The sequence below is a fragment of the Naegleria fowleri genome (genome assembly GCF_008403515.1).
Source record: "Naegleria fowleri strain ATCC 30894 chromosome Unknown tig66, whole genome shotgun sequence".
In the NCBI taxonomy this organism is placed as follows: domain Eukaryota; phylum Heterolobosea; class Eutetramitea; order Acrasida; family Naegleriidae; genus Naegleria; species Naegleria fowleri.
In genome coordinates this window covers 351,266-376,698 of record NW_025407998.1, presented here as the reverse complement: position 1 = coordinate 376,698, position 25,433 = coordinate 351,266, and the positions used below count along the sequence as shown (strand labels likewise).

The 25,433-nt window shown below is 36.9% G+C and overlaps 12 protein-coding genes across 12 annotated transcripts; 7 read left to right on the top strand and 5 right to left on the bottom strand.

Moving 5' to 3' along the window:
• Positions 1 to 311: 311 nt before the first annotated feature.
• On the top strand, positions 312 to 1,832 carry FDP41_008978 (uncharacterized protein; the record flags this gene model as incomplete). Its single annotated transcript, XM_044712887.1, has 2 exons — positions 312 to 1,421; positions 1,494 to 1,832. The coding sequence occupies 2 exons, from the start codon at positions 312 to 314 to the stop codon at positions 1,830 to 1,832; spliced, it is 1,449 nt and encodes a 482-aa protein (XP_044557443.1).
• Positions 1,833 to 2,484: 652 nt separating this feature from the next.
• FDP41_008977 (uncharacterized protein) lies at positions 2,485 to 4,305 on the top strand (the record flags this gene model as incomplete). Its single annotated transcript, XM_044712886.1, has 3 exons — positions 2,485 to 2,850; positions 2,946 to 3,334; positions 3,384 to 4,305. The coding sequence occupies 3 exons, from the start codon at positions 2,485 to 2,487 to the stop codon at positions 4,303 to 4,305; spliced, it is 1,677 nt and encodes a 558-aa protein (XP_044557442.1).
• A 127-nt stretch (positions 4,306 to 4,432) lies between these two features.
• FDP41_008976 (uncharacterized protein) lies at positions 4,433 to 4,762 on the top strand (the record flags this gene model as incomplete). The annotated part of the gene is made up of 2 exons (XM_044712885.1): positions 4,433 to 4,554; positions 4,609 to 4,762. The coding sequence occupies 2 exons, from the start codon at positions 4,433 to 4,435 to the stop codon at positions 4,760 to 4,762; spliced, it is 276 nt and encodes a 91-aa protein (XP_044557441.1).
• Positions 4,763 to 4,801: 39 nt separating this feature from the next.
• Positions 4,802 to 5,398, bottom strand: FDP41_008975 (uncharacterized protein; the record flags this gene model as incomplete). Its single annotated transcript, XM_044712884.1, has 1 exon — positions 4,802 to 5,398. One exon carries the CDS (start codon positions 5,396 to 5,398, stop codon positions 4,802 to 4,804), a length of 597 nt encoding a protein of 198 aa, XP_044557440.1.
• Positions 5,399 to 5,693: 295 nt separating this feature from the next.
• On the top strand, positions 5,694 to 8,999 carry FDP41_008974 (uncharacterized protein; the record flags this gene model as incomplete). The annotated part of the gene is made up of 7 exons (XM_044712883.1): positions 5,694 to 5,911; positions 5,966 to 6,278; positions 6,327 to 6,641; positions 6,690 to 6,773; positions 6,821 to 6,961; positions 7,009 to 7,405; positions 7,465 to 8,999. 7 exons carry the CDS (start codon positions 5,694 to 5,696, stop codon positions 8,997 to 8,999), a joined length of 3,003 nt encoding a protein of 1,000 aa, XP_044557439.1.
• Positions 9,000 to 9,017: 18 nt separating this feature from the next.
• Positions 9,018 to 11,079, bottom strand: FDP41_008973 (uncharacterized protein; the record flags this gene model as incomplete). The annotated part of the gene is made up of 2 exons (XM_044712882.1): positions 9,018 to 9,512; positions 9,580 to 11,079. The coding sequence occupies 2 exons, from the start codon at positions 11,077 to 11,079 to the stop codon at positions 9,018 to 9,020; spliced, it is 1,995 nt and encodes a 664-aa protein (XP_044557438.1).
• Positions 11,080 to 11,264: 185 nt separating this feature from the next.
• Positions 11,265 to 12,389, top strand: FDP41_008972 (uncharacterized protein; the record flags this gene model as incomplete). The annotated part of the gene is made up of 1 exon (XM_044712881.1): positions 11,265 to 12,389. The coding sequence occupies one exon, from the start codon at positions 11,265 to 11,267 to the stop codon at positions 12,387 to 12,389; it is 1,125 nt and encodes a 374-aa protein (XP_044557437.1).
• A 27-nt stretch (positions 12,390 to 12,416) lies between these two features.
• On the bottom strand, positions 12,417 to 13,619 carry FDP41_008971 (uncharacterized protein; the record flags this gene model as incomplete). The annotated part of the gene is made up of 1 exon (XM_044712880.1): positions 12,417 to 13,619. One exon carries the CDS (start codon positions 13,617 to 13,619, stop codon positions 12,417 to 12,419), a length of 1,203 nt encoding a protein of 400 aa, XP_044557436.1.
• A 132-nt stretch (positions 13,620 to 13,751) lies between these two features.
• FDP41_008970 (uncharacterized protein) lies at positions 13,752 to 16,590 on the bottom strand (the record flags this gene model as incomplete). Its single annotated transcript, XM_044712879.1, has 3 exons — positions 13,752 to 13,928; positions 14,111 to 16,017; positions 16,431 to 16,590. 3 exons carry the CDS (start codon positions 16,588 to 16,590, stop codon positions 13,752 to 13,754), a joined length of 2,244 nt encoding a protein of 747 aa, XP_044557435.1.
• Positions 16,591 to 16,714: 124 nt separating this feature from the next.
• Positions 16,715 to 19,356, bottom strand: FDP41_008969 (uncharacterized protein; the record flags this gene model as incomplete). The annotated part of the gene is made up of 3 exons (XM_044712877.1): positions 16,715 to 17,380; positions 17,433 to 17,774; positions 17,827 to 19,356. The coding sequence occupies 3 exons, from the start codon at positions 19,354 to 19,356 to the stop codon at positions 16,715 to 16,717; spliced, it is 2,538 nt and encodes an 845-aa protein (XP_044557434.1).
• A 198-nt stretch (positions 19,357 to 19,554) lies between these two features.
• On the top strand, positions 19,555 to 21,568 carry FDP41_008968 (uncharacterized protein; the record flags this gene model as incomplete). Its single annotated transcript, XM_044712876.1, has 3 exons — positions 19,555 to 20,119; positions 20,181 to 20,188; positions 20,240 to 21,568. The coding sequence occupies 3 exons, from the start codon at positions 19,555 to 19,557 to the stop codon at positions 21,566 to 21,568; spliced, it is 1,902 nt and encodes a 633-aa protein (XP_044557433.1).
• A 393-nt stretch (positions 21,569 to 21,961) lies between these two features.
• On the top strand, positions 21,962 to 25,069 carry FDP41_008967 (uncharacterized protein; the record flags this gene model as incomplete). The annotated part of the gene is made up of 4 exons (XM_044712875.1): positions 21,962 to 23,893; positions 23,991 to 24,155; positions 24,352 to 24,687; positions 24,776 to 25,069. 4 exons carry the CDS (start codon positions 21,962 to 21,964, stop codon positions 25,067 to 25,069), a joined length of 2,727 nt encoding a protein of 908 aa, XP_044557432.1.
• Positions 25,070 to 25,433: the final 364 nt, after the last annotated feature.

The window sequence follows — 25,433 nt, the reverse complement described above, 5'->3', positions numbered from 1 at the left end:
CATAAACTTTTTTAACCACTGCAACAAAAATAGCCTTACATTGTCCCTTTCATCGTTCCTATCGTCAAGTACTGGCTTCTCTCTGTCCAACGATCGCTAGCAATCGCCAAGGCCTCGCGGTTGCAACTCACGTGAGGCCCTCTCTTGCTCTGAAAGTAGAATTCATTGTATTTGTATTTCGTTTTGTAAATTTGTTTCCGATAGCGAGTGTAAGATATCATCATCTTTGTAAATAGCCACCTGATCAATCACAAATTCTAACCGACAACAATTAGGCGCTCTAAATTGTACATACAATAATTCATCACAGAATGAGCGACGAATTAATTAATCTACCAGACCAACCTCTCGTTGTAGATGAATCCTCATCATTGCAGGAAAAGAACATGTTGAGAGAGAGCAGTCGAAACAACTCAGAAGAATCAACCAAGCTGGAGAATGCAGAAACAAGCCTCTCTTCACCTCACACGGCTAACAAGAAGACAACTTTGCCAACTTGGAATCATCCAATCATGTATCTGATTAATATTCACATTCTCATTTGTTTGCATGCATTCTCTTGGTGGGCTTTACTTCAAACTGCAAATCATCCACTAAGAAAGCATATCATTTCTCAACCGCTCTCGTTCATTCAGAAAACCATGACATACATTCCAGATACTGTTGTTCCTCATGTCAATCAAAACATCTCTGTCATTCTTTCGGAATACTTCCCTTCAGAAGAGACTGTAATTTCAACTTCATTCTTATCAAGCCCTCTTTTCGGATTTGTGATCTTACCAATTGCAGAAATTGTTTTGCCTTTCAAAGGAGTTGAATATTTGTACAGTAATAACGCCTATGACAAGAAGGAAATTGATGAGCAGACAAACAAGTACAAGTTTTTCTTCAGAGTAATTCCTCTAGTTTATACGGTAACCCTTAGTGCCTTATTTTGGTTCTCTCTCACTTGTGTTCATTTGTTGACATTGGAACAGTTTCTCCTGCATTCTCTATCACTTGGTATTGTCATTGCTCAGAGTGGTGCCATCTCTCATGAGATGCTCCACAAAAGAACATGGCTCGAAAATTTATGTGCAAGAATCATTCTAAGTTATCATAGCTACTTACATTTTCCTTTGGAGCATGTGTATTCACATCACAAAAAACTAGCGACCTATGAAGATGCGGCCACTGCGAGATATGGAGAAACAATTTATAAGTTTGTGTTTCGATCAAGTTTTACTGGTTATATGAATGCTTGGAGAATTGATATAGAGAAAGTCAAAAAGAGAAAAGAAAAGTTGAGATGGTTGAAATCAGAGATGTTATGGAGCACTGTAGTCACGATTGCTCTTCCAATCTGTATTTATCATTACATTGGAGCAGCAGCCTTAACCTCCTTTATCGTGACTTGTTTGGTGGCCATTTTCCTTGTTGAGGTAAGTTGTGGAGCCACATGAAAGTCTTATCAAAATGCTGAATCTGTTGTCATACATGTTGCTCTCACATAGTCTGTGAATTATGTGGAGCATTATGGGCTTAAAAGAAGAAAGAGAGATGACGGCAGCTATGAACCTGTGAATGAGACTCATAGTTTTGATGCTCTCTTTAGAGTTAGTAGTTACAGTTACTTTAATATTATCTTCCATGCCGATCATCACTTTTATGGCCAAAGAGAGTACTACAAATTGAGGGTCTATGAAAACTCTCCCAAACTACCCTATGGATATAGCACCATGATCCTTTTGTCATTCATTCCTCCTTTATTCTTTAGCATTATGCATCCTATTCTTTATGACTTTTATGAAAAAAGAGGAATTGATTACGACAAGTTGTTGCAGCAAGAATAAAATCAGTAAGGTCAAACCCACCTCAACGACACTCCTGTTCATTCGCTCGCCAAATGGCACTACCCAAATAGCTGCTGCACTGTCAGTCGTCTCCTGTTATGGGACCTTTCATTCTCAAGCGAATAGTCCTATTTGTGATGTTGATGATTCCTCGCCTAAAATAGTGGCAACAGCAAACTGCCAGTCGTCACCACCATTGCCGAGCATCACAAGAAAAAGTTTCCTCTTACCCTCTCTGTCAACTCGTCATCAGAGACACATATCATTACCAAAGAGTCCTGATCCAAACATCGTCAGGATTAATTGATCAACCTTCATCTCCACCATCAAGAGTCTATTCCTCCTCTCTATCCTCTCTCACATTTTGTATTTGTTGAGTATACTACAACAAGAGTGGTTTTCATCATCATCACCATTGGCAAGTTATCTACCTTCCTTCTTTACTACTTTCATATCAAGGCTCTCGTCTGTTTTCAACATTTGGGTTTTGTACATAAAATAATAATTAGCAACATCAATCATCCACCACAAAAAGCTTCTTGCTTGAACAATTCCTTTTCTCTTCCATCCGACAAGAACAATTCCAAAAACAGTTTACTGACTCGTCATTTTCCATCATCATCAGACCCATCGATCGATTGTAGTTTTAAAAATGTCTTCTCAACCTCCTTCCTATCATCATCACCAATATACAGACTCATCTCAAATGACCGATGAGATGGTCAACCAAGTAGGCTCCACATCTTCGGTCGAAGATCGTATGAATGTGGATCAAATCAATGGCCAACCACAACCACCACCATACAACCAGGACGAGTCATCAACCATGAATCAGGATGGGGATCAACAATCACAAAACTCAATTACTTCCTCTAAAATATCAACTTCTTCCTTCTCAAAGTTGGCTAAATTACAACAACAACAAGAACCTGAATATGATGAGTTGGAAGTAAAAGAATTAGAAGGAGAAATATTCGAAATTCAAAGGAAATATCAATTAGAGGCAATCAGAGGACAGGTAAGTTTTTGGCAATCTTGTTGTTGTATTTGTGATACAATTCATTGATTACATACAATTTTGCATTGCCATGATCGGTTCATAAACACCGACAGGGAAGTTATGGTGTTGTTGCGAGTGCTGTCAACACAAGAAATGGTCAAAAATGTGCTGTCAAAAAGAACAAGAATGTATTCCCACGAGTATCCAAGAATAACGAAGCAACAGCTCCTCACCGATCTAAAATGTCACAAAAGAGAATTTTACGTGAATTAAAAATTCTACAACATCTATACCATCCAAACATTGTAAGACTGATGGATGTAGTTCCTCCAAGAGACTATGACAGTTTTGGAGATGTTTATTTTGTCACAGAATTGATGGAGGCAGATTTGAGAGACATCCTTTCAAGTGATCAACCATTGACTGACCAACATGTTAAATACTTTATTTATCAGATTTTGTTAGCTGTTCACTATACGCAAACTGCCAACATTCTTCATAGGTAAGTGACATTATTCGGAATGTGACATTGTAACTGTGTATGCGTTCAGAGATTTAAAACCAGAAAACATTTTGTTGAACAGTAATTGCGAGCTAAAAATTTGTGATTTTGGTTTAGCAAGAGGTATTGATTTTGATCTGGATCCTCGAATGAGTACCAATTACGTTCAAACTCGTTGGTATAGAGCTCCTGAATTGATTTTGAACAATGATTTTGTTTCTAAGGAAACTGATATGTGGTCTATTGGATGCATTTTGGCAGAGTTGATGGGCAGAAAAGTCCTATTTAGAGGAACCTGTGCTGTGGATCAAATGAGACGTATTGTCACTACTCTAGGAACACCAAACTTGGAAGATATCAAAGGCTCTGACCAAGGAGTTGAATTTATGGCTACTTTACCAAAATCTGAAGGAAAAGACTTTTCTAAATTATTTCCCAATGCTAATCCACTAGCCATTGATTTGTTGAAACGAATGCTTGAATTCAACTATGAAAAGAGAATTACAACAGAAGAAGCTATCCGTCACCCATATTTTGCTGATTTGTTTGAGGAAAGTGATATTGTAAATTGTGACACTCTCTTTGATTTTGCATGGGAAGACAAATTAGTAGACTCTGAGGATATCAAACGTGAATGTTATGACTCAATCATCAAGTACAGAAAAGAAAAGACAAACAACAGAAACTCGTATCGTTATCCAAACATCTCACTCATCGAACAAAAGAAAAAGATGATCAGAGAAAGAAGACAGAAAGAACAATTACTCAGACAACAACAAGAAGAGGCTCAAAGAAGACAGAAAGAAGAGCAATTAAAACAACAGCAAGAAGAAGAGGAAAAGAACAGGCAAGAAGCTAGCAGTTCCACATCCACAAGTTCCCAAGGTCATACGGGCATTCGAAAATCTTCTACAAATGGAACCGGAGGAAAATTCAAGTTGTTCAAAAAAGTAAGAGAGCTTCTCCAATAAGTTAATTTCTTAACCATCATCTGTACAAAACAATCAATCTCAAATAAATCCTTCTCAAGATTGGTCTCATCTTTAGGACGTATTGTTTTGGCGAATGGTGATGACTGACAAGGCGTTTTACAAAAAAATGTTTGATTTTGTCTATTCTTTGTGGGCTGGCAAATATGTTTCACCGCAACAAATTGAGCCTCACAAGCTAACAGCAACCGGAAAAGAACCTTGGGCTTCAGCTTTTGTTTATCCCAATAAGTAGTGTATTATTTTAGTTTTGATCCATCCTTTGAACTTTACCATCATCATCAGTTGGAGAATGAATAATGCGTCTAAACGAGTACTTTTGAAAGAAAATCGGAAGTGGAAATTATTGGTGGATGTTTTGATGCATAGCCATGCTTTTCTGTTGTCTGTTCTTGTACTTGTTTTATTTATCATCATTTCTTGGTTTAAAATGTTTTAATTTAAAATATTTTAAACCAAGAAATCAATCAATAATCATTCAATATTCAATACTTGTGCTACATTGGAAGTATTTACTTTGTCTTTCGAAAAATTCATCCACTGAACTTGTTGCAAGGCATGATGATGGCAACAAGACGCTCAAAATTGAAAACTTTAATACATCATCGTCCGAAAGTGTTTGGCTCTCTTGAATTTGTTGGAAGGTAAAAGACAGACTTTGAAGAAATAATTGAAGAGCAATCTTATTCAGATAATACAGCACTCCAATGCCATTAGAATACTCGTGCTTCATCACGCCATCAAAACTTGTTGAATTTTCTGTATAAATCATGAATGAAATTGGCATTTCAAAGTGATTATTATTGAAGAAGGGTGATCGGAATGTGGTTGTATTTGCAGATAAATCACTGTTACTTGCCGAACAATCACCACTGAATATTATTTTGCAATTCGAGCACTTGAGAAAGAAGTGTTGATCAGTACCTTCAATTTCCGAGCTTAGAATATCATGAGTGACTTCGGTGAGCTTGTTCTTTGAACGAGCCAAGGTTTTGGATAGTAATGCTTTGTGTGTGAGTTTTTGTAACCTTCTCAGCTTCTTTTTAATATTATCTTCTAGAGAGGAGGATTGCATCACTATTGAGAGAGATCGTTTTTTCTTGTTCATCACTATTCGTGTGCGTTTGTGAAGATGAAGACAAGGCATTTCTATCGAATTCTCGAATTCGGAATTGTTGAGCATTAAAAAAAATATTCAAGCAAAATCATACAGGTCCAAACTAAAAGGCTTTGTTATTGATTGATAATTAGTTGAAACAGCAATCATCAATAGCACTCATTCTCGTGTTTTTGCCCTAGCACCTGATTCAGAACTTTTATTGCTGTCTAATAGTTAATATTCCGAATATTTTCATCATCATCATCACACAATGGACGAGCAATTTAAGCAATCATTTGAGAGGGCTATTTTGTCCCAAGTCGATGCTTTTGCGAGCCAACCTGTGAAGAAAGATGCTTATGATTATTGTGAGCAGTTGAAGCACAGAGATGATATTTGGAAAATTTGTCTTCAGTTTGTTCTCGAGTCAACATATGATCAAGTCAAGTTTTGGTGCTTCGGAACATTATCTTCGTTTTTATCTGAAAGGTAGGTTGGAATTGTTGGAAGGTTGTTCTTACAAGCTGATGGTGAATCATGAAGGGCAAATATTCTTTCCGATCAAGACAAAGACATAATCAAGAAGGCTTTGATGCACTGGTTCTTGAATGTATTGAACAACAGGACTCCTGCATTTCTAAAGAACAAATTCTGTGAGGCATTAATTGCTATCTTTAGGTTAGAGTATTATTCTCGTTGGCCAACGTTTTTTAAAGACCTATTTTCTATTCTTTCAAACTCTCCAAGCGAACTCATGATTGAAATGTATCTAAACATTCTCGATACAATTGATTTTGAATTTGTTGCCAGATATATTGAAAGATCACCAGAGAGCCACAAAAGAGCTGTGGAAATTGTAAGTAATCTTTAACCAGATTTCCATTCATTGAAACTTCTGAAATAGAAAGATGCAATGCGTGAAGACTGTGTTCCTCAAATTGTGAGCACCTTTTACACTATCCTTTCTGCAAAGCATTTAGTTCTCTCAAACCGTTGTCTTACAACAATGTCAAACTATATTGATTGGATCGATATAAATCTCGTGACAACAGAACAATTTGTTCAGCTATTCTATCAGTTCTTGACAATGAACGAATTTAGAACTAATACATGCAAATGCTTATGCGTAATGGTAGAAAAAGGAATGAATGATAATGACAAGCTCAAATTAATAACCTCTCTTCAAATACCTCAAATTCTGTTAAACACAGTTGTGGATGTAAGTTTTAAATTTATTTTAGTTGCTTTGAAATTAAATTCAATTTAGAGCGAAAATGATGAGCAATTTGCGGAATCAGTTTCAGAACTTGCTGCTGGCGTGTCTAATCAACTTTTGGAGATTTCTTCTAGAGTATGTTGAAAATTCATTAATATTTCTATTTTAATTACCATGTTTAGCCAAATCAAGATTTTCATTTATATTCAAGTGCCAGCAAAATTCTTCAAGATATTTTCCCCTTTGTCCTTGCATTGTTTGCTGATGCAGATGACCAAGTTTCTTCATCGGTTATCAAATTTTTAAATGACTTTGTATCTGTGGTACGTTTCGACATCAATACTGGAGTGAATCACTAACATTTTTCCAGATTAAGAAGTCTAAAACCTTGCAATTTGAATCACTCCAAACACAACTCCATGAAATGTTGTCAACTATTCAAAAGAAGGCAAAATTTACAGAGGATTTCAAATTCGATCCTTCTCAGCAGGATGATTACGAGACTGGATTTTTGGAGTACAGAAAAGAGCTGTTTGTATTGTATAAGAACATTGGTATCATTGCTCCTGATTTAATGAAGCAGTTCATACACGCATTAACAAGCCATACCATTAGTAATCTTAATGTACTTGGATTTGCTGACGCAGAGATTTGTTTAACGTTGTTGTACATTACTGCTGAAGTTTTTCCAGATATGATTAACAGACCAAATGTAAATCAGCAGGAAAATATTTTCTTTAATCTATTATTACAAATTGTTGGAAGCAGTAAGTTTGATGAAATTTCAACGTTGTTAATGTGGTTCAAAATTATTTTAACAATTTAGACATTTCCTCTTTTCCTCATTCCTCGATTCAATTGGCCTATTTTGAAGTTCTTTCCAGATATGCCTCATTGATTCCCAGATTTCCAGATGATATCATTTCTTCAATGTTACAATCTTTTGTTGACCAGCGAGGACTAAGAAACTCCAACCCTCAGGTACAGGGTAGAGCCAAGTTTTTATTTTCCAAATTTTCTAAACCTCTCAGAGACCGATTGAGCGGATTTATTGAACCTTTATTTGCATCAATTAAAGAAATAATGGCTATAAACCTACCTTCTGATCAAGATTTAATTGATGGGGATTATGGAGGCGACAGATTCTTTTTATATGAAGCAGTTGGTTATCTATGTGCTTCCGAAAAAGTTAATTCTGAGACCAGACAAAAAATATTTCAGGAAATTCTCGTTCCAATTAATTCAGCTATTGAAGAAATTTTGAATCAAAAACTCTTCATGTCAGACTCGGCCGAAAAACCAAGATTTACCAAATACATCGGTAGCATGGTTCGTGCAGCCGCCTTCTTGAGCAAGGGTTTTGACGACAGCGCTGCTAAAAAGATTTATTTCAAGGACTCTGTAGGATTTTTCAAACATTTCCTGATGACAGTGACCAGAGTTCATTCAGAACTACCCAAGAGCAAAGATATTCAAACATGCGTCATTCTCTATTATCACAGGATGATTGAGCTCATGAATGAAGAAATTCTGGAAGTTATTCCATCCACGCTTTCAAATCTTTATCAATCCTGTACAGAGATTTATCAAATGAAAGATTTATTGATATTGTTGGGACAACTTATGCAAAAGTATAAGGATAAGGTCTTCAATTTAATTAATGACATGTTTGGTCCTCTATTGACTAAAATTTATCCAATGATGAACAATGGGGTCTATGATTACTCTCTTATTAACACAAGCGAAGAGAGTAGAGAAAAATCTGAGTTGCACAAGTCATACTTTGTTTTTCTACATACCATTTTCCTAACAGGACTACAGCAGGTTCTGATTTCTGATAGTAAGTATTTTATTAATTTACAACAAGTCATTGTTTTGACATTGCAAATATTTACTTCCAAAAAGAAAAATCGTTCCATGTTTAACGGAGTATTGGAAACGATTCTGAAAGGATGCCAGCATGCCTCTGTCCATCACATCAAACTTGCCTTGCTGTGTTTGGAAAATATTGTAAATTGCTATTCTCCTCAACTAGGAGCAGAGTTCAATGATTTCGTCATGAAAAATATTACTGTTGAAACTTTCACCATGTTATTTCGCCCAGATTTCGATATTAACGATGGTGCCTCTTTCAATGTTGTCTCAAACGTCACCCAAGTATTTGCGGCCTTAGTGGACAAGTGTGGACCAGCCTTTCTCAATTATTTAGCCAATTCTTTCTTGCCACAACTGGGAATGGACACCAATGATATTCAAGGATTCTGTCTAACACTGCAAGACATCAATAACAAGAAGAACAATGGACTGGAAAGATTCAAACAATTATTCATTACCTTCCTACAGTCAAGAAAGAAGAAATAAATATTTATGAACGTATTTTTACACACTTTGAAATTCTTTCACAAATTTTAGATACTTGTCCACCTCATTTCCTGAAACGCTTGGTTTCATGTTTTTGATTGATTCTGAGAAATCCTCCATTTTCAAACTCAACCTTAATTTCCCTTCTTCTTTTAGCTTCATGATTTCCTCTGTGGACTTGGTTTCAAGTTCCTTTCGTAGTGGACGTAATGCTGCTTCTTTACATATCAGATGAATATCCGCTCCGCTGTATCCTTCTGTCATGGATGCCAGAGCCTCAATTGAAACATCTGGCTCGAGTTCTTGTTCCTTAAGGAAATTTTTAAACAAGGCCTCGCGTGTTTTCTCATCTGGAAGAGGTATATAAATTCTTTTTTCAAGACGCCTTCTCATAGCTTCATCCAGGTCCCACGGTTTATTTGTCGTGGCAAGCACCATTACTCTGCTGTTTTGGCTGTTAATTCCATCGATCTGAGAAAGTAGCTCACTCTTTAATCTTCGAGACGCTTCATGCTGTCATGATTAAAGTTTCAATAACCATCAGTTCCTCAAATTACACCATGTTAAACGTTAGACTTACCTCAGAAGCACTGCCTCTTGTCATCATTAAAGCATCAATTTCATCAAAAAAAACTGTGCTAGGACTGTATAATCGTGCAAGTTGAAAGAGTGTCTTGACCAATCTTTCTGATTCTCCATGATATTTAGAAACAAGTGTTGATGCACTACAGTTGAAAAATGTTGTTTTTCCTTCCGTGGCCACAGCTCGGGCCACCATCGTCTTTCCTGTGCCGGGTGGGCCAAATAACAACACTCCTTTCCATGGAGACCTTAATCCTGCAAAAATATCAGGCATCAACAGAGGAAGAACAACTGCTTCTTTCAATAAACGCTTGGCGTCATGTAGTTCAGCAATGTCGTCCCACTTAACGTTTGGGTTGAACTCTATAATATCTCTTTTTATCATTTCTGCAAGAGATTTATCGACATATTCAGGGAATGGTCGTTCCATTAATGGTAACTCATCAATCGATTTTTGTTCTTCTTTGGGGTCAAACACTTTCCACGAATAAACGGTTGCTTTCGACGAGAAGACACCCATACCAACTCTTCGTTCCTTACTTCCTTCCGTTGAAAGAGGTAAAATGACATCATTGAAAATTTCAGAACCATTGCTTTGCAAGGACAGTTTACGGTCTGTCAAGGAAATTCGAATATCCATCAATTTTAAAGGTGTTAGTGTCTTATCAATCGCTTGCTGTACAGGGGTAGTTTTCTTGCTTTCAACTTTTTCGATTTTCCAATACTTTTGTCCACAATTCATGATGACTGCTATGTACTCGTCTTTAAATCGTTTGCTTATTCCGTAGTCAATAACAATGGCAAATAGAGAATTTTCATAAGGTTTTTGAATTTTTAGGCACGTGTGGATATCAAAATCTTCACTTTCCAAGTCCAAAAAAGATTTTTCTTCATATGTTAATATATACCAATGTAGAGCACTTGATTCAATATTAATCGTGGGTTTTCCATTAAGATCACAAATTGAAGTACATTTTCCTCGTCCTAGTCTTTCTGTCCAATTAAATGTGTTGTTGTCCACATCTGCAGACTTCGGTACTTGTACTCTCTGTGGTAAAATGTTTTCAAGCTTTTCCTCCTCAAACTCAATGTCCCACTGGTCTCTACCAAAAGCACCAGTGACTTGTTTTGAGATTTTAGGATTGGCAGACATGTCCTTGGTCGATGATTGAACACCAAGCTTTTTGGCTATGGTTCCTCTAACTGCGTTTGACTTTTCAGGATGCTTTGTGGGCATGATCCCTTCTTTTGCAAGAACATCCTTTCGCCCCGTGATTGTTCGAATCGGATCTTTGACAACTTTTTCCGTTTTCTTTGGAGCAGAAAATGTTTTCTCATAGGTAGAGCCAATTCTTTTACTTGTTGTTTTTGTTGGAGCTGACTTGGACGTTGAAACTGAAGAATTCCGAGACAAATGATTATTATTTGAAGAAGTTGTGTTACTATTATATTGTAGAGCAGAAGCCACTCCCGAAGAGTTGTTTTTAAATTCGTGCATTTTTTTAAATGTAAATTTGTCGAGCGGGAAATTTCTATTTGATTCCAAAAATAGGTTAGACGTTATAACAGCCGTTCAAACATCAAGACGAATTCTTTTTTCGAATATCATTAAGTGTATGGCAAACAGCAATAATTTCCTTGCAGGATGCAAGATGATAAACACGCACTCATTAAACACAAAAAATGTCTTCACTTTCTCTTCTCAAAAATACATTGAACCAAGCGAAAAACGAAAAGAAGGCGCTTTTAACGGCCGCTTCATCATCTGCTACGGGATCGGAACAAGAACATTCATCGGATCATCACAATAATAATTCAGCAGCAACCTCATCAAAGCGATGGGTAAAGAAGAGTGAAATTGAAGAATTGAGATATAAAAAGCTTTTAGAGGAAACTAAGAAGGGAGTTAAAAGAAAACAGGATGAGACATCCATAAATTCCGACAATAATAATCATGCTGACGAAGCATCAACAAATTCCGATTCTAACCAAAAGAAAACAAAAATTGATAATGAAGATGATGACGATAATTTGGAAATAATCCCTAGAACAGAAGTATTTAGATTATTGCGCTCCTATGGAGAGCCAATAACGTTGTTTGGAGAAACGGATAAACTCAGATTAAAACGTTTGAAAAATATTCAGACAACTTTAGGAGAATTTAAAGGACAACAAAACGACTTTGCTAAAGCTTTAAAGGAGCGAGAGCAAGAAGTGGCTGATGAAGTCAATACGAGTGGTATCGAACAATCAAATGCGGAAAGCTCAACACGAGAAGATGGAACTAAAAAAGAGAAAATCAAATACAAAGGAGTTCATCACAAAAAAGAATCAGAGGATTCCTATGAGTTTGTGTTAAGGGTTTTAAAGAGATTAATGAAGGAATGGCAATATTCCCTCGACGAATTACCAGAACATGTGAAAAAGTCTTCTCAAGGAAAGCGTGATGCCACCATATTCAAACAAACCAAAACATATATCAAGCCTCTCTTTAAATTGCTAAAAAAGAAACAATTGTCAGATGAAATTCTCAAGTTTTTAGAACCAATTTGTACTTATATGGCGGATAGAGAATATGTAAAAGCAAATGATGTATATATGGAATTAGCTATTGGAGATCAACCTTGGCCAATAGGTGTAACCATGGTGGGTATTCACGCAAGAACTGCGCGTGAAAGAATTGGTTCTGACAAAATCAAACATATTCTTAACGACGAAGAACAACGAAGATATGTACAAAGTGTGAAGCGATTGCTGAGTCTGGCACAAAAACTTTATCCAACTGTGCCAAGCAAGATGGTTGAATAAATTGCGTTTAAAAAAATTAAAGATGGTTTATCGCTTTCTGGCTTGAACATGCAAATAATAAGGAGCGTACTTGGTGGTTTCGTCGTCGCATTTCTTTTGAATAGAAATGTCACAGAAACCGCAATTCCATAAATTTTTTTCAAATTCATACTTTCTAGCAAAAATCTGTTCAATAGCTTTCTGGTCCACATGCTCTGTTTTAAAATCAAGAATTCCATTACTTCTTAAAATTCGAAAATATTGCATGATGACTGGTTTGTCCAATAAAATATTATGACCAATAAAGTTAAAGATAACTTTTGAAAACCGATGTGTTGGAAATGCAAGAATATTGTCCTCATTGAAAGCATCTCCTACCACATCTGGCTCTTCAGCAATGTCAATATCCATGGTGAAATTCATCTCAGGCCTATTAGTTGTTAAATTATGTTTGTCACCAATCACTAAATTTTCTCCTCGAAACTGACTAATCATTCTTCTACTAAAATGCAATGGAGCTTTCTTGATATTCATTTTTCCGTTACCACTACTGGTAAACGATACAACATTTAATCCCTTTTCCAGCCATAAATCGGTAAGTTTCAGCTTTCCAACATCAATTAACAAACAAATGTAAGGCTCATAATCTGGAATGGATCGAGGAAAGATCACATTCACCCACGCAAATGAAAAACCAATGCATTTTGCTAATTTTAACTCGTCAACAGTGTCAGGAATGTATTTACTTCTTTCAGTCTTCTCCGTTTGTTCGTCATCGCTTTCCTCATCATAAAACTGTAAGCTCCAAAACTTTGCAATAAATAAAAACGCTTTAGACAACATGTATAACTTTCCATGGAAGCGTCTATCCTTGCCATATTTGAAATCGGAAAGTAATTCAATAAGAATATCCTGAAGAGTTTGATGAGTTTCAGTTTTCGCTTCCACCGTTGTGGTTTCTTCTTTGACATCGTTTGTTATTTCTTCATTTTCCGAGCTTACATCATCATGATCTTGAGACTGGCACTCAAAATCTGAGCGACCAAGTACCGCCATGATGGAATGAAAGGCTTGTTCTTCTTCATCATCCCGATAAGTGATCTTTTCTAATTTTGAAAATACAGGTTTTGCTTGTTTAAATATTTCGAGGATTTGTGGATCTTTCTCTTCGTAATCTTCGTGATGATGATGGCAACATGAATGATCATGATTCATCACGCCGTAGTCGCCATTCTCACAACTTTCGTCCATTTTTTTCTTTTTTTTTAACAATTACCATAAAGGAATTTGTTCCAAGTTCATAAGATTTTGAATGGATAAAATTTCATATTTCGAAAAGAATGTTGCAATAGCTGCAATACTGCTGCTACGCGATGGTATTTATTACTTCTTTTTGATAAGAGATTGCAGACCTGTGGTCCAATATTTCAATTCTTGATCGCTGGTGCATTGCAATTCATACACTCGTCCAGTCGTGGTTGAAATGTTGAATCCGTATTGAGTGGCTCCTGGAAGGACGTCCAAAATGTCATCCACTCCAATAGATCCCTTTGATTTACCCTGTTGTGAACAAGTCCATCCATATTATGATCAATTACAAATTCAGAAATTTCCAAATCGATGATGAAGGGTTTTTCGACAAGTTGTAAAATATTTCACATTTCGATTCAAACGTTAAATACAAGTCCAAAATTTCAGATCGATATTAATCCAATGACACATCATCATACGTTCATACTTACGCCTTCTTTTTCATAATAACACAAATAATTTCCTTCTAAATTAAACCAACGTTTTCGCCATAACTTGACAAAACCTTTTTCACCCTTCTTTTGCAAATATCCATGAAGTTCTTTGACTGGATTTGAAGATTTCGATTTTTGTGTGGTACCACTACTTGCTGCTGCTGACTTGGAGGAAGATGTTGAACTAGAAGTCGTTGTCGTCGTTTGAGATTTCGATGTACTTGTCGACAAGGTGGTGGTGGCAGTGGTGCCTTGAGAAGGTTTCTTTACATTGTTGTCATTATCATCTTCATCGTCCTCTTCATCGTCCTCACTGTTGTTGTTGTTGTTAGGAGATGATTTGGCAGCAGTCAAATTCTCTGTCGTTGTGTGTTGGGCAGCATATGTAGTCGTTGTTGAAGAAGGTTGTTTCTTGTCATCCTTCATTGATGATGTTGTTTTGAACTCTTGCTCGTCATGGGAATCCTTTCCTTCATCATTCTCGTCGTTGTCTTCGTCCTCATCATCATCGTCGTCTTCATCCGATTCCGAGTCATACTCTTCTTCAACGATTTTCGAAGTCCCCTTTTTAAAAGTCGAATTCGATTTGGAAGTAGGATTCGTAGTGCTGTTGGTGGTGCTGTTGGTGGTGGTGCTAGTGGTTCCAACCACAGGTGTGATTTCTCCCTTTTCAAATTTCTCCAAAGTGAGTTCTGGATTTGGATTCTTATCGGTTGGATGTGGTTTCAAAATAGCTGCCGTATGTGTCTCTCCACAGGAAATATAAAAACATTCACGAGTGGTGGTTGGGAAGGGAAACTTTTTAGGATACAAGAGAGAAGCTTCATCAATGCTCAAATTTTCATCGTTTAGCTCTGCAATTCCTAATTTGTAATCTTCATTATTTCCCCAAATATATAATTCATCACGTCCACCCTTAATAGAATCATCATCGGTATTCAACACAATGCAACCTGTGTGAGTGGCAAAGGAACTCTTGGCAATGGATTTCACACGTTTTCCTTCTAATGTATTTTGAATGATGGTTAAAAGAGTTCTTGGAGCTTCACCATGTCCTCCACCGTCACATCCACCTTTACCACAACTAAACAAACGTCCATCTGAAGTCAATGCCAAAGTATTGTATTTGAGACATTCGACTGCCACAAAATCAACTTCATCACTTTGTTTAAGATTTTCCTCAGTGACTAAATCTCCAACTTGAACCAAATCAACAAGACGAGGATTTGGATCAGATTCTTGTTTTGCATCGAGAATTCTACCTAATGGACCTAAAAAGTTATTACCCCATGTGAAAATTTCGTTTTTGGCAGTAATGCAAGCCATGTGAGATTGTCCACAAGCAACATAAATTATTTCTTCCTTTTCAAGAGATTCATAATCATTGTCATCTTCCAGGTCGTCACCACCGATTGCATCATTCTCCACATCATCCGAATCATTGAATTTTTTAGAAATTCCTGTCGTCGAAACTCCAACGACACGTTTGGGTTCGAAAAGGTCCTTCTCATCTCCGTGACCTAACATTCCACAGAAATTCTTACCCCATGTGTACAAGTGTTTATCACGTGTGATGCAAGCCATACATTCTTCACCAGCTGCAATAAAAATACAATTTGAAAAGTGATCAATTCGTGTGGGTTTTGGAACTTTAAATTCCTCAAAAGCATTCACAATTTCTTCTCGATGTCCCAATTGTCCATACATTCCACTTCCCCATGTATAAATATCACCAGATCTTGTCAAACAAGCACAAAAATTCAATCCACAAACGATTTGAATGACATCCTTGTTGGAAAGTTCTCGCCAATGAACGAGTGAATGTTTAGTGTCATCGACATCTTCATGTTCGTAATCGGTCATGTACCAACTGCGAGAGCCAAGTGTGTAGACTTCTCTCTTTTCTGTGGTGTTGTGTGGTTTCGGAGGATTTTGAATACCATGTCATATTTTGACATGACGATTTCAATTTGATGAAAATCATTTAATGTCATGAATATGTTGTGAAGAGTGAGAATCCATAGTAAAGATGGTTTCATAGAGGAGAGATGTGAGTTTTTTTCAATCAATTCATCAATTCATCGATCGGAACATTCACCACATGACATCACGATGATGATGATGATGGCCACAATGTGTGTCATGGCGTGTGTCATGAGAATGATGATTCATTTTCCAACAAATTGGTTCAGAGTTGGTTGTTGTAGTCGTCATCATCATGATTTGAACAATATTCGGATGTGAGTAGGTAGGTTCAGGTTGAAAAGAGATCCTCGTTCTCATTGGACACGCATAAAAATTCGTCAATTTCACTTACCTGTCAATATGGCAGTAAAACCCAAACCACAAGCAGTCATCAACACAGGTGCATCAAAAAAGTATGGAACAGCGGTGGGTTCTTTGAGAGTGCCTTCGGTTTCATTGCGAGTGGTTTTTCCCCACACAAAAAGGCGTCCAGGTTTCAACTCTTGGTCCATTTTTTTATTGGTGGATTGACAACTGATAGGTGATTTTTTTTCAAACGATGAGACAAAGGCACACAAGATGGAAATGGCAAAACCAAGTCTTTTGAGTATTGTTTTTTACCTTGTACATTACGAGTTATTTGATAGTGGTGTCTGAAGCAGTGTCACTGTTTGGTCTTGGAGACAGCATGCTTACATGAGAAGTTTTTTTCAATGGATCAATCTTGGTCATTGACAAGGCATCCTGAATGCTCTTTTCGAGCTCGGAAATTTCAATGTCAATTTCGTTGGTGAATGAGACGAGCTCGTTCAGGTTCTTGTTGTCGACCAACTCTTCTGTAACGTCTCTACATTCTGAACAATGGTATTGAAAGGTATTTGTGGCGTCGTCAAGTTTTTTGATCTTGTCAGAATTGCAACATTTCAAACAAAATGCATGTCCGCAATATAGGATCTTGGGTTTCAAAGTTGGCTCTTTACAGCTTGTACATTTTGTGAACTTTTCCACGCCTTCATATAATGTCTTAATCCTTAGAACCACTCTATCGGCAAGAATAACCTTTTGAGACAACACCTCATAACACTTTTTCAAGTATTCATTTCTTTGTCTGAGCTCATACACCACGTTTGGATCAGGAGGATTTGGTGGATGGTATGGTTCATCGAACTGAGCTTGGCTAAGTCCTTGCAACACTTGCTTTTCTTTCTGTGACTTGAGGAGAGAGGCATCGAAAAATGGTATCTGTGCTTTTTGATTGTTGGCACCTCCTGTTTTTTGTTTTTCATAAAGTTGATCTCGTAACTTGACAATATTAAGCAAGAAATCACGGTACGTTATCACACACAAAACTTACAAATGAAACTGTGTCTCTTGTTCTAGACAGGTTTTCATGAAGCTCCTTATTAACAACAAACATATCAAATATTGCTTTTTCATTCAAGGTTCCATCTTCGTTGTAAAAGTGTTTCAAAAAGTCAGACATTACTTCTTGCTTTTCCTTTAAAGTCATTTTTTCATTCTCTGCCATAATGGTGGTAATGGTATTCTCTGCTCGCTTAGACGGTCGATCATTATAGTACTTTTCAAACTCTCGTCGCGAATTTTCATATTTCTGCTTGTATGAATTCATTTCAGTCAACAATTCCATCGCCTCGTCATACTTTTTTTTCATTTCGTCCATTTGTTCTTTCAATTTCTTACATAATAGTCATGATTTCAACTCTGAAGGTCCAATATATAATACATACCTGATTTTGTTTTCTTATGTTAATATCTCTAATAAATTCTTTGACAATGCTGTTTGATCTTTTTTCCTCTATATGATTGATTCGTTTTGAATGATGTTTTGTTAGTTTTTCAAACTCTTTTTTCACAGACTGCTCGATTTTTTTCACCTTTTCTTTGAATGAAGATGTGAGCTTATAAATTAGCTCATTTGTAATCTTTACATGCTCTTCTATCGAAATGTGATCTTTTCCTTTTCTCTTGTTCTTTTCATCTTTTACGTTAAGAAAATAGGACGATCTCAGGGATTCATAAATCTCACTTTCTGATTCAGCTGAGCTTTTGAAAATGGACTCGACATTATGTTCGAACTGGCTTAAATCTGAGTCTGCCAAAAAATGGCCTTCTTCCAGTTCATACTCTTCCTCATTTTCTTCTTCCTCTTCAATTTGGGAGGGAGGAGATTCAGACCGTTTCTTTCTCTGAGATGTTGAAGGAAGGGATTTCGATCCACTTTGTTTGACAGGGTGATACCTTCGACTTGCTCCAGCACTGGCGGCTCGACTTGTGCTTGGGCGTTGTTTTTCTAGAATAACAGAATCAGCCCTAGAAGTTAGAGATACGGATCGCTCCGTAATATCATCACTCTTGATCCAATTAACACGCACAGAGTTCAAACTATTTCCAAAAGAGTCTGGACTTAACATGTCAAGAGTATCGAGAGGTAATTGAGGAATGTGCAGTTTGGTATGCATTCCGTCTTTTGCGAATGGCGCTTGAATAGATTTCGGCAGTATATCAAATGCGGCAGAGGGTTCTACCACAGTTGTTACTATGGGTTGATTAAATATTCGCTGCTCCTCTCTTATAGTTGGTGTCAACATCTTGTCGGTGACACTTTCCAAAGTTCTCGGCGATGGAGCAATAAAACCTCCTCCTTTTACGTTTTTTGTATCAACTTGTTGTTTTAAAATTGGAAACTTTTTAAGGAAAAACTTGGAATAAGACGATGAAGGTACATGAAGTGAGGTTGAAAGAGAAATCATTTCTTCGTTGGATGTTTTTAAAACCTTATCGGAAGGAGTCAATGAAGGGGCATATAAATCGAATAAAGCAATTTTGTCTTTGACACCGATGATCTTGGCTCGTCTCGGGTTATTGGCTGCTGCTGAAGTGTTCGGCCGAGGTAAACCTTGAGAAGTCTTTATGTCATTATCATTTGAAGGATGGGATTGTTGATGCGTTGATGTATCAAGATTGCTCATACTTTGTGTATGGTGAGGAATTGATCTCGGAACCGTAGGGATAATAGTCGTGCTGCTTCTCAGTAGTGTTGTACTAATGTTTTTACTGTTAGGATTGTTTCGCTGATGATTTGGATGTGCTGATGGGTATATATTTTCTTTGCTTTCATCTCGGAGAACCTTTCTAATTATTGCATCTGATTCTTGAGGGTGGAATGAACCAAGTGTTGTTGTTGTTGATGTTGGTTGCCGCCCAAGTTGATGATCCACCACAGCACCAGCCTCAGGAGGTGATGGAGATAGGAACATTTTCATTTTCTTGACTATTTTGAATAATTTACGGTAAGAATTGAATTGAAACTTATTTGAAATTTTATGAACGTCAAGAATAAACTTTTGGTGATATTAAAAGATGAATTGTTGAGTGTGTGATATGCATCACTCATCATGTATTTGATGGGATCCAAAGTGTGTTGTAACTTCATCTTCTTCTTCGGATGAAAAAAAATGTCCCATCATCATCCAACGACAGGCGTGGCAATGCTGATCGCCGCCAATTATCAACAATATCTTGATTATGTAGTTTATTACGTTTCAGAAAATCCATTCTTCAAAAACAATCCTAAATTTCCTCCCGAAAGCATTAAACAAATCGCACTCTTTTTTCTTCATGAAGCCCAAAAAACTTGTTCCACTCCTGAAGAATTACATGAATATTTGAAAATAATTCCAAAGAAAGCGGAAGAACATTACAGACCTCAACTGGATGCAAGTTCCTCTCGGCAACAAGCTAAAGTAACAGCTCCGACTCAACAGCCACAACAAAAACCCGAGGCTAAACAGGAGGCTATTACCACACATATAGTCTCCGCTACACCTCCCGATCAACAAGTTAAAACTTCGACTACACCACAAGCATCGCCCCAACCAGCTCAAATCCCTTCGCAACAGCCTAGCGTCGCGGAATCGATCTCTTATGAATCACTGACCAGCCCAGAACTGATTAAGAAAGAATTTTGGAGAGTTTTCTGGGCATTGAAAAAAAGAAAAAGTTGGAAATGTGGATTTAGTAGTTTATTTGTATGAAGAATTTAAAAAACTTACACCGCAAATACAAGCATGGATCCACAAAGTAGCAGAAGTAAGTATTTGTCTATCTTCCAGATGTATTCTAATTCTTTGCATCGTTAAGGTACCGGACAATCGAGACCTACTGTCTGAGTTACAAGATATGGATAACAAATTTAAAAAACTGATCAAATTTGTGAAAGATTGTTTTTTACATATCCATGAACATTACCATAAATATATGGAAACTTGCAAGGACTTGGACCCAAAAGAACGAGAGAGCAAAGCTTTCAATAATTTAGTTGAAAAATCTGCATTAGAAATATCAAAGGAGAAAATTAGACTGTTAACACAAATGGAAGTAATCCTGACAACAGAAAAAGAAAAACTTGTGAAATTTGAGAAAAAATACGAAAACAAATTGGAAGAAATTCAAAAAGCTAAACGTGAAGCTCAAGAATTTTTGAAAATACTTTCAGACCCATCTATGAAGCTTGAAACTGAACAACGTTTGAGCCAGGTATTTGATAGAATTAAAAGATATATTCACGTTCCTTCATTTGATGAATTCGTTGAAGAAGAAATGGAAAAACGAAAAATTCATCAAATTGGAGAAACAGAAGAGGGGCTACCATCGAAAAGCAGAAAATTCGAGAATGGATCTTTGGAGAACGAAGCACACAGAGGTAGACTCTTCAGCTCGTTTCTTAAATTATTACTTCACCGCCAATATTACGAATCTTACACGTTTATGGGTTTTATTTCTAAATTGACAAATAACCTTAAACATCATCTAAAGATCGAAAAAGGATCTAACATTGACGCATCCATTGACCTAGATATCAGATATTATACCCGACAAGAACTAGAACCAACTGAAGCGGAAGGAACCCCTACGGGTGCTGTATCATCACCAGCATCTCTTTCATCAATGAAGTCAACGTCAGAGTCATCTATAGCAACTAATATTACTGATTTACAATCTCTATCAGTATTTCAAAGTGAAGGATTTGCTGAAAGCTCTGTAAATTATGTCATTGAGGTCGCTATTAACATACATATTTCTGGAAGCTTTGATCAGAAAGAAACAGAAAGCAGCTCATCCTCATCATCGGTTGATCTTTTACTTTCCCCACCCTTAAGAATATTTGTAAACTTTCATCCAGAATCTAACTCGATTCAAATCATGGATCCTGGAGTTGATTTTAACTTGGATAATGTGAAAATCTTTCCTTCCAAGCAAAACTTCTTGACCATTCCAACACAATCTTCTCTCAAATCTCCAACCTCTCGTTATTCCCTTCTCTCAAATACCCTTTTCCAAGCTGTGAAACAAGCAATTATCAAAACATGTACGAATGCACAGCCTCCAGAAAATCATATTCTCTCCCTTATTCACACCTATGTGCAAACAAGTACCCGAGCTCTTGATGCCATTAATGTTGGTATCTAGATGGCCGCCGAGTCGTTTATTAATGTTTTTTGGACATACCCACCTGTCACCAACAACTATTAAATGACAAGTCTATTCTAAATGAACACAACATCACTCACACAGAAATTCACAAATACAGCAAACGTAAGCAAATCTCTTCTTGGTCCGAATCAAACACATTTGTCTTCCTCTCACCAAATAGAAAGCCAAAAGAGGCACCTTCAAAATCTTTTGACATTTGGCAACAAACAAAAATCCGATCGGCAAGCCTGAGAGACTCTTGTGAGACAGAAAGAGCAAAACTTTGTTTCTCATCTAGTATGAACTATTACGAAATATATAATTAGATTATTACTTTCAACAAGAACAACTACAACAACTTTATATCAATCATCATCATCATCTACACACATGATGATCACCACTACTACAACAACCACTCCTTCTTCCACAACAACACCCAAAACGCCATCATCAACCACTTCAGAAGAGGACCAGCATCATCATCATCACTCCTCCTCATCATCACTGAATCACGCTCTTCCTTCCTTCTTACTGAGTGGTGCGGAATCCTCTGATGCTACCAACACCACCAATTCGACACTGTCAACAACAAGTGGATCTCAACTTCCAAAACCCAACAACAACAACAACTCTCACCTCCTTTTCAATTCGGTGGAGCCTTCTCCCACTCTCTCTCCTCGAATTCCACAACAACAACAAGGAGGAGCATCATCATCCACAAGTACAGCATTGTATACAACCATTCATCCTCAACTGACAGCTGGAAGTGCAGGAGGAGGAGCATCTTCTGCTTCTTCTTCCTCGTCTTCTCTCTCCAATTATCAAGGACAACTCGATTCACCTTCATCATCACCTCATCTTCTCTTTGCACAATCTTCTTTATTGAATCATGAAGAATTGGAGAATCTTCTTCGTCCTTCTTCCTTCGGGCGACGTGTTGGTGGCGATTTGAACGAATTATTTTCCAAGTCGGCTCCTTCGTTAAATCCAACTTCGACAAGTGATAGTAGTTTTTTTCAATTAGAAAGTAATACCAGTATGCTTCTCTCCATTGGATCCAAAGTCTCTGAAGTGACATCAGGACAATCAGTTTCGAAAAAGTCACCCAAATCACCCAAATCTCCAAGCAAGCATCAAAATATAGATTATGTCATTCAACCTTTACATTCTAAGACTGTCATGAACAATCATTCTTCGAACACAACTCCAAAACATTCTCCATTTGTGTCGTCACAATCATCATTTAAAACTCCAGAGGTGTATCCACCCAATATCTCGATGAGTGGTGGTATTGAGACAACGAGTAGTCCACATCTTTCTCGTGCCACAATTACATCATCATCGGGAGAGGAGGATCATCTGATTGAGGAATTATTTCATCACAACGGATTGAATTCGAATCAAGTATTAGTGACGATGACAGGAAGTGGTGGCGGTCGACTCAGAAGTAAATCTTCATTGACACCCTATTCTCCTTCTTTAACAATGGAAGGAAATTCATTGAATCTCATGACACCTACCAAGTTGGCATTTCTGAGAAATGCAACGAATGGATCAATGAAAGGAACCTCTCCATTGCAGCAAAATTCACAACAATATATGGAAAGCCCTGGTGGTGTGAGTGTAGAAACTGTAATTTCAGGCAAAACGGTTGATTCTCCTAATAATGCATCGAGTTCAAGTTTGAAAGGTTCTAATCAATTAAGAGACAGTTTAACACAAAGTTTGAAACGAAAATATTCAAGAGCTGGATCTAAATTAAAATTGTCAAGATCTGCTCTTGATGAAAGAAGACTCTCTTTGAGTTTAGAGGCACTTGGAAGTGTATTGGAGCATAATGGAGTGTTAATTACGGAAGCATCGATGCGAGGCTCCGAATTGTTACAAGCAGTCCTTCATATTCAGTCCATGAAAGAAATTGACGTTCCAAAATCAACACAACCCACACAAGAAAAGGAGTCTGATTTAGAATTGGAAAGAAAAAAGAATGTTTTGCGTGAAATTCTCAAACAATGTGACAAAATGCAATGCAACTCTAAATTATATACTGCATGTAAAGAGAATGATGTTCTCACAGCAACTTTAATTTTGGAGGAATTTATTTCAAATTGTGACTTGAATTTTAGAAATGGACAAGATATGGACAAGAGTTTCTTACATATTTGTGCTAAAGATAATCATACAGAAATTTTGGAATTATTACTTGAATGTGGTGCAGATCCTAATGTGAAGGATAAAATTTCTAGGACTCCTCTTCATGTGGCCTGTGCTGCTGGTTCTCATTTTGCAATGGTCTTGTTATTGGGCCATGAAGCAATGGTAAGTTTAAGTGGAAAATGAGACAAAGGATTGAGACAGTTTTCTCCACACACTCTCATCCTATTGATATATTATAAATGGATATCATTTCAAATAGCCAAATGTAAGAGATGAATATGGATTTTCACCTCTTAGTCTCGCCTTAAAACAACACTATTTTGACATGGCGAAAGATTTACTCTTGTTTGGTGCAGATGTGAATTTGAAACAATTTGATGGAAGCACTCTTTTACACGACTTTTTTGGTAATGGTGATCTCGATGTAAGTATTTGATGAGTATCTCAATGTTGTTCAAAATTTTTATTGTTCTCACAATTATTACGTTCTGAAAATCAATTGACACTTACGAATGTGTGAAAATAACCAACATGAACACTAATATCAATTCACTAATATCACTCAAATAATATTAATAATAATACTACTGATTTCACTAAATAATAATACTAAATCACAGGTGGTAAAATTTCTAGTGAGCGATCTTCCTGATTCTCACACCTTGTTGACTATGGTCAGAAATGAACATGGTTGGTCAGCACTTTTCTGTGCTATCCAAAATTCTCAAATTGATGTCATTCGATACCTTCTCAATTCAAAATATCAAGCTCAAATATTTTCATCACTTTCAAACTCCTCTAACAGTGGAGAAAATGTGTTTCACATTGTAGCACGAAGTGGTGATGTGGACATGCTTTCAGAATTAATTAATATTTTCAATGAAAGGGAATCTCAAGAACACAAAATGCTTCTTCAACAGACCATGAGTAATGTTCCCAATTACATGAAGAATATTGTCAGTCACAGAATTCAAACCATGTTAAACTCTCCAGATAACATGCGGAAGATGACACCATTACATCTTGCTGTGAAAACGAAAAAAGGCAGTAATGGTTCGAGAATTGTTAAAACTGACAACGACAAGTAGTTCATCTGGTGAGTTAGTTGACAAGAAAAAGAAATTGTACAGAGCAGTCGAGGTGAATGTTATGGATAAGAAGGGAAACACACCACTTCACTATTGTTTATTCGATATGAAGGAGAAGATGGATTTCACTTCTTCGGCAATTCTGACATTCCTCATTTCCTGCAAAAATTGTAAAGTGGATGTTAAGAATGAGAAAGGAGTTACGGTAAAATCTCTCGCAAAGCAATACGGTGTCATGTTAAAGGAATAGCTTGACATGCTCTGACTTAATTGCTTCCAAAATAAATAATGCATTCTCTCAGATTTCACTCGAGTGGCTCGAATTGTTGATGTCAAGCCGTTTGCCCTCATCATATTAGGCCAAAAAAAGGCTACAGCACTGCAGGTTCCCAAGTTGTCTCCAACCGCAGTACTGAACTATTTGAATGACAATCATCTTGGGGAGTCCAAAACGAGTTAAGACTATGTTCAATTAATTGACTACCATTCCTCCGATCAAAATCTGAGAGAATGATCATGTTCAATTAATTGACTACCAGTCCGAAGTGATGATAGATGCATGGCTGAGAGATTTGCATTCCTCCGATCAAAATCATCACTACATCTCTCGACAT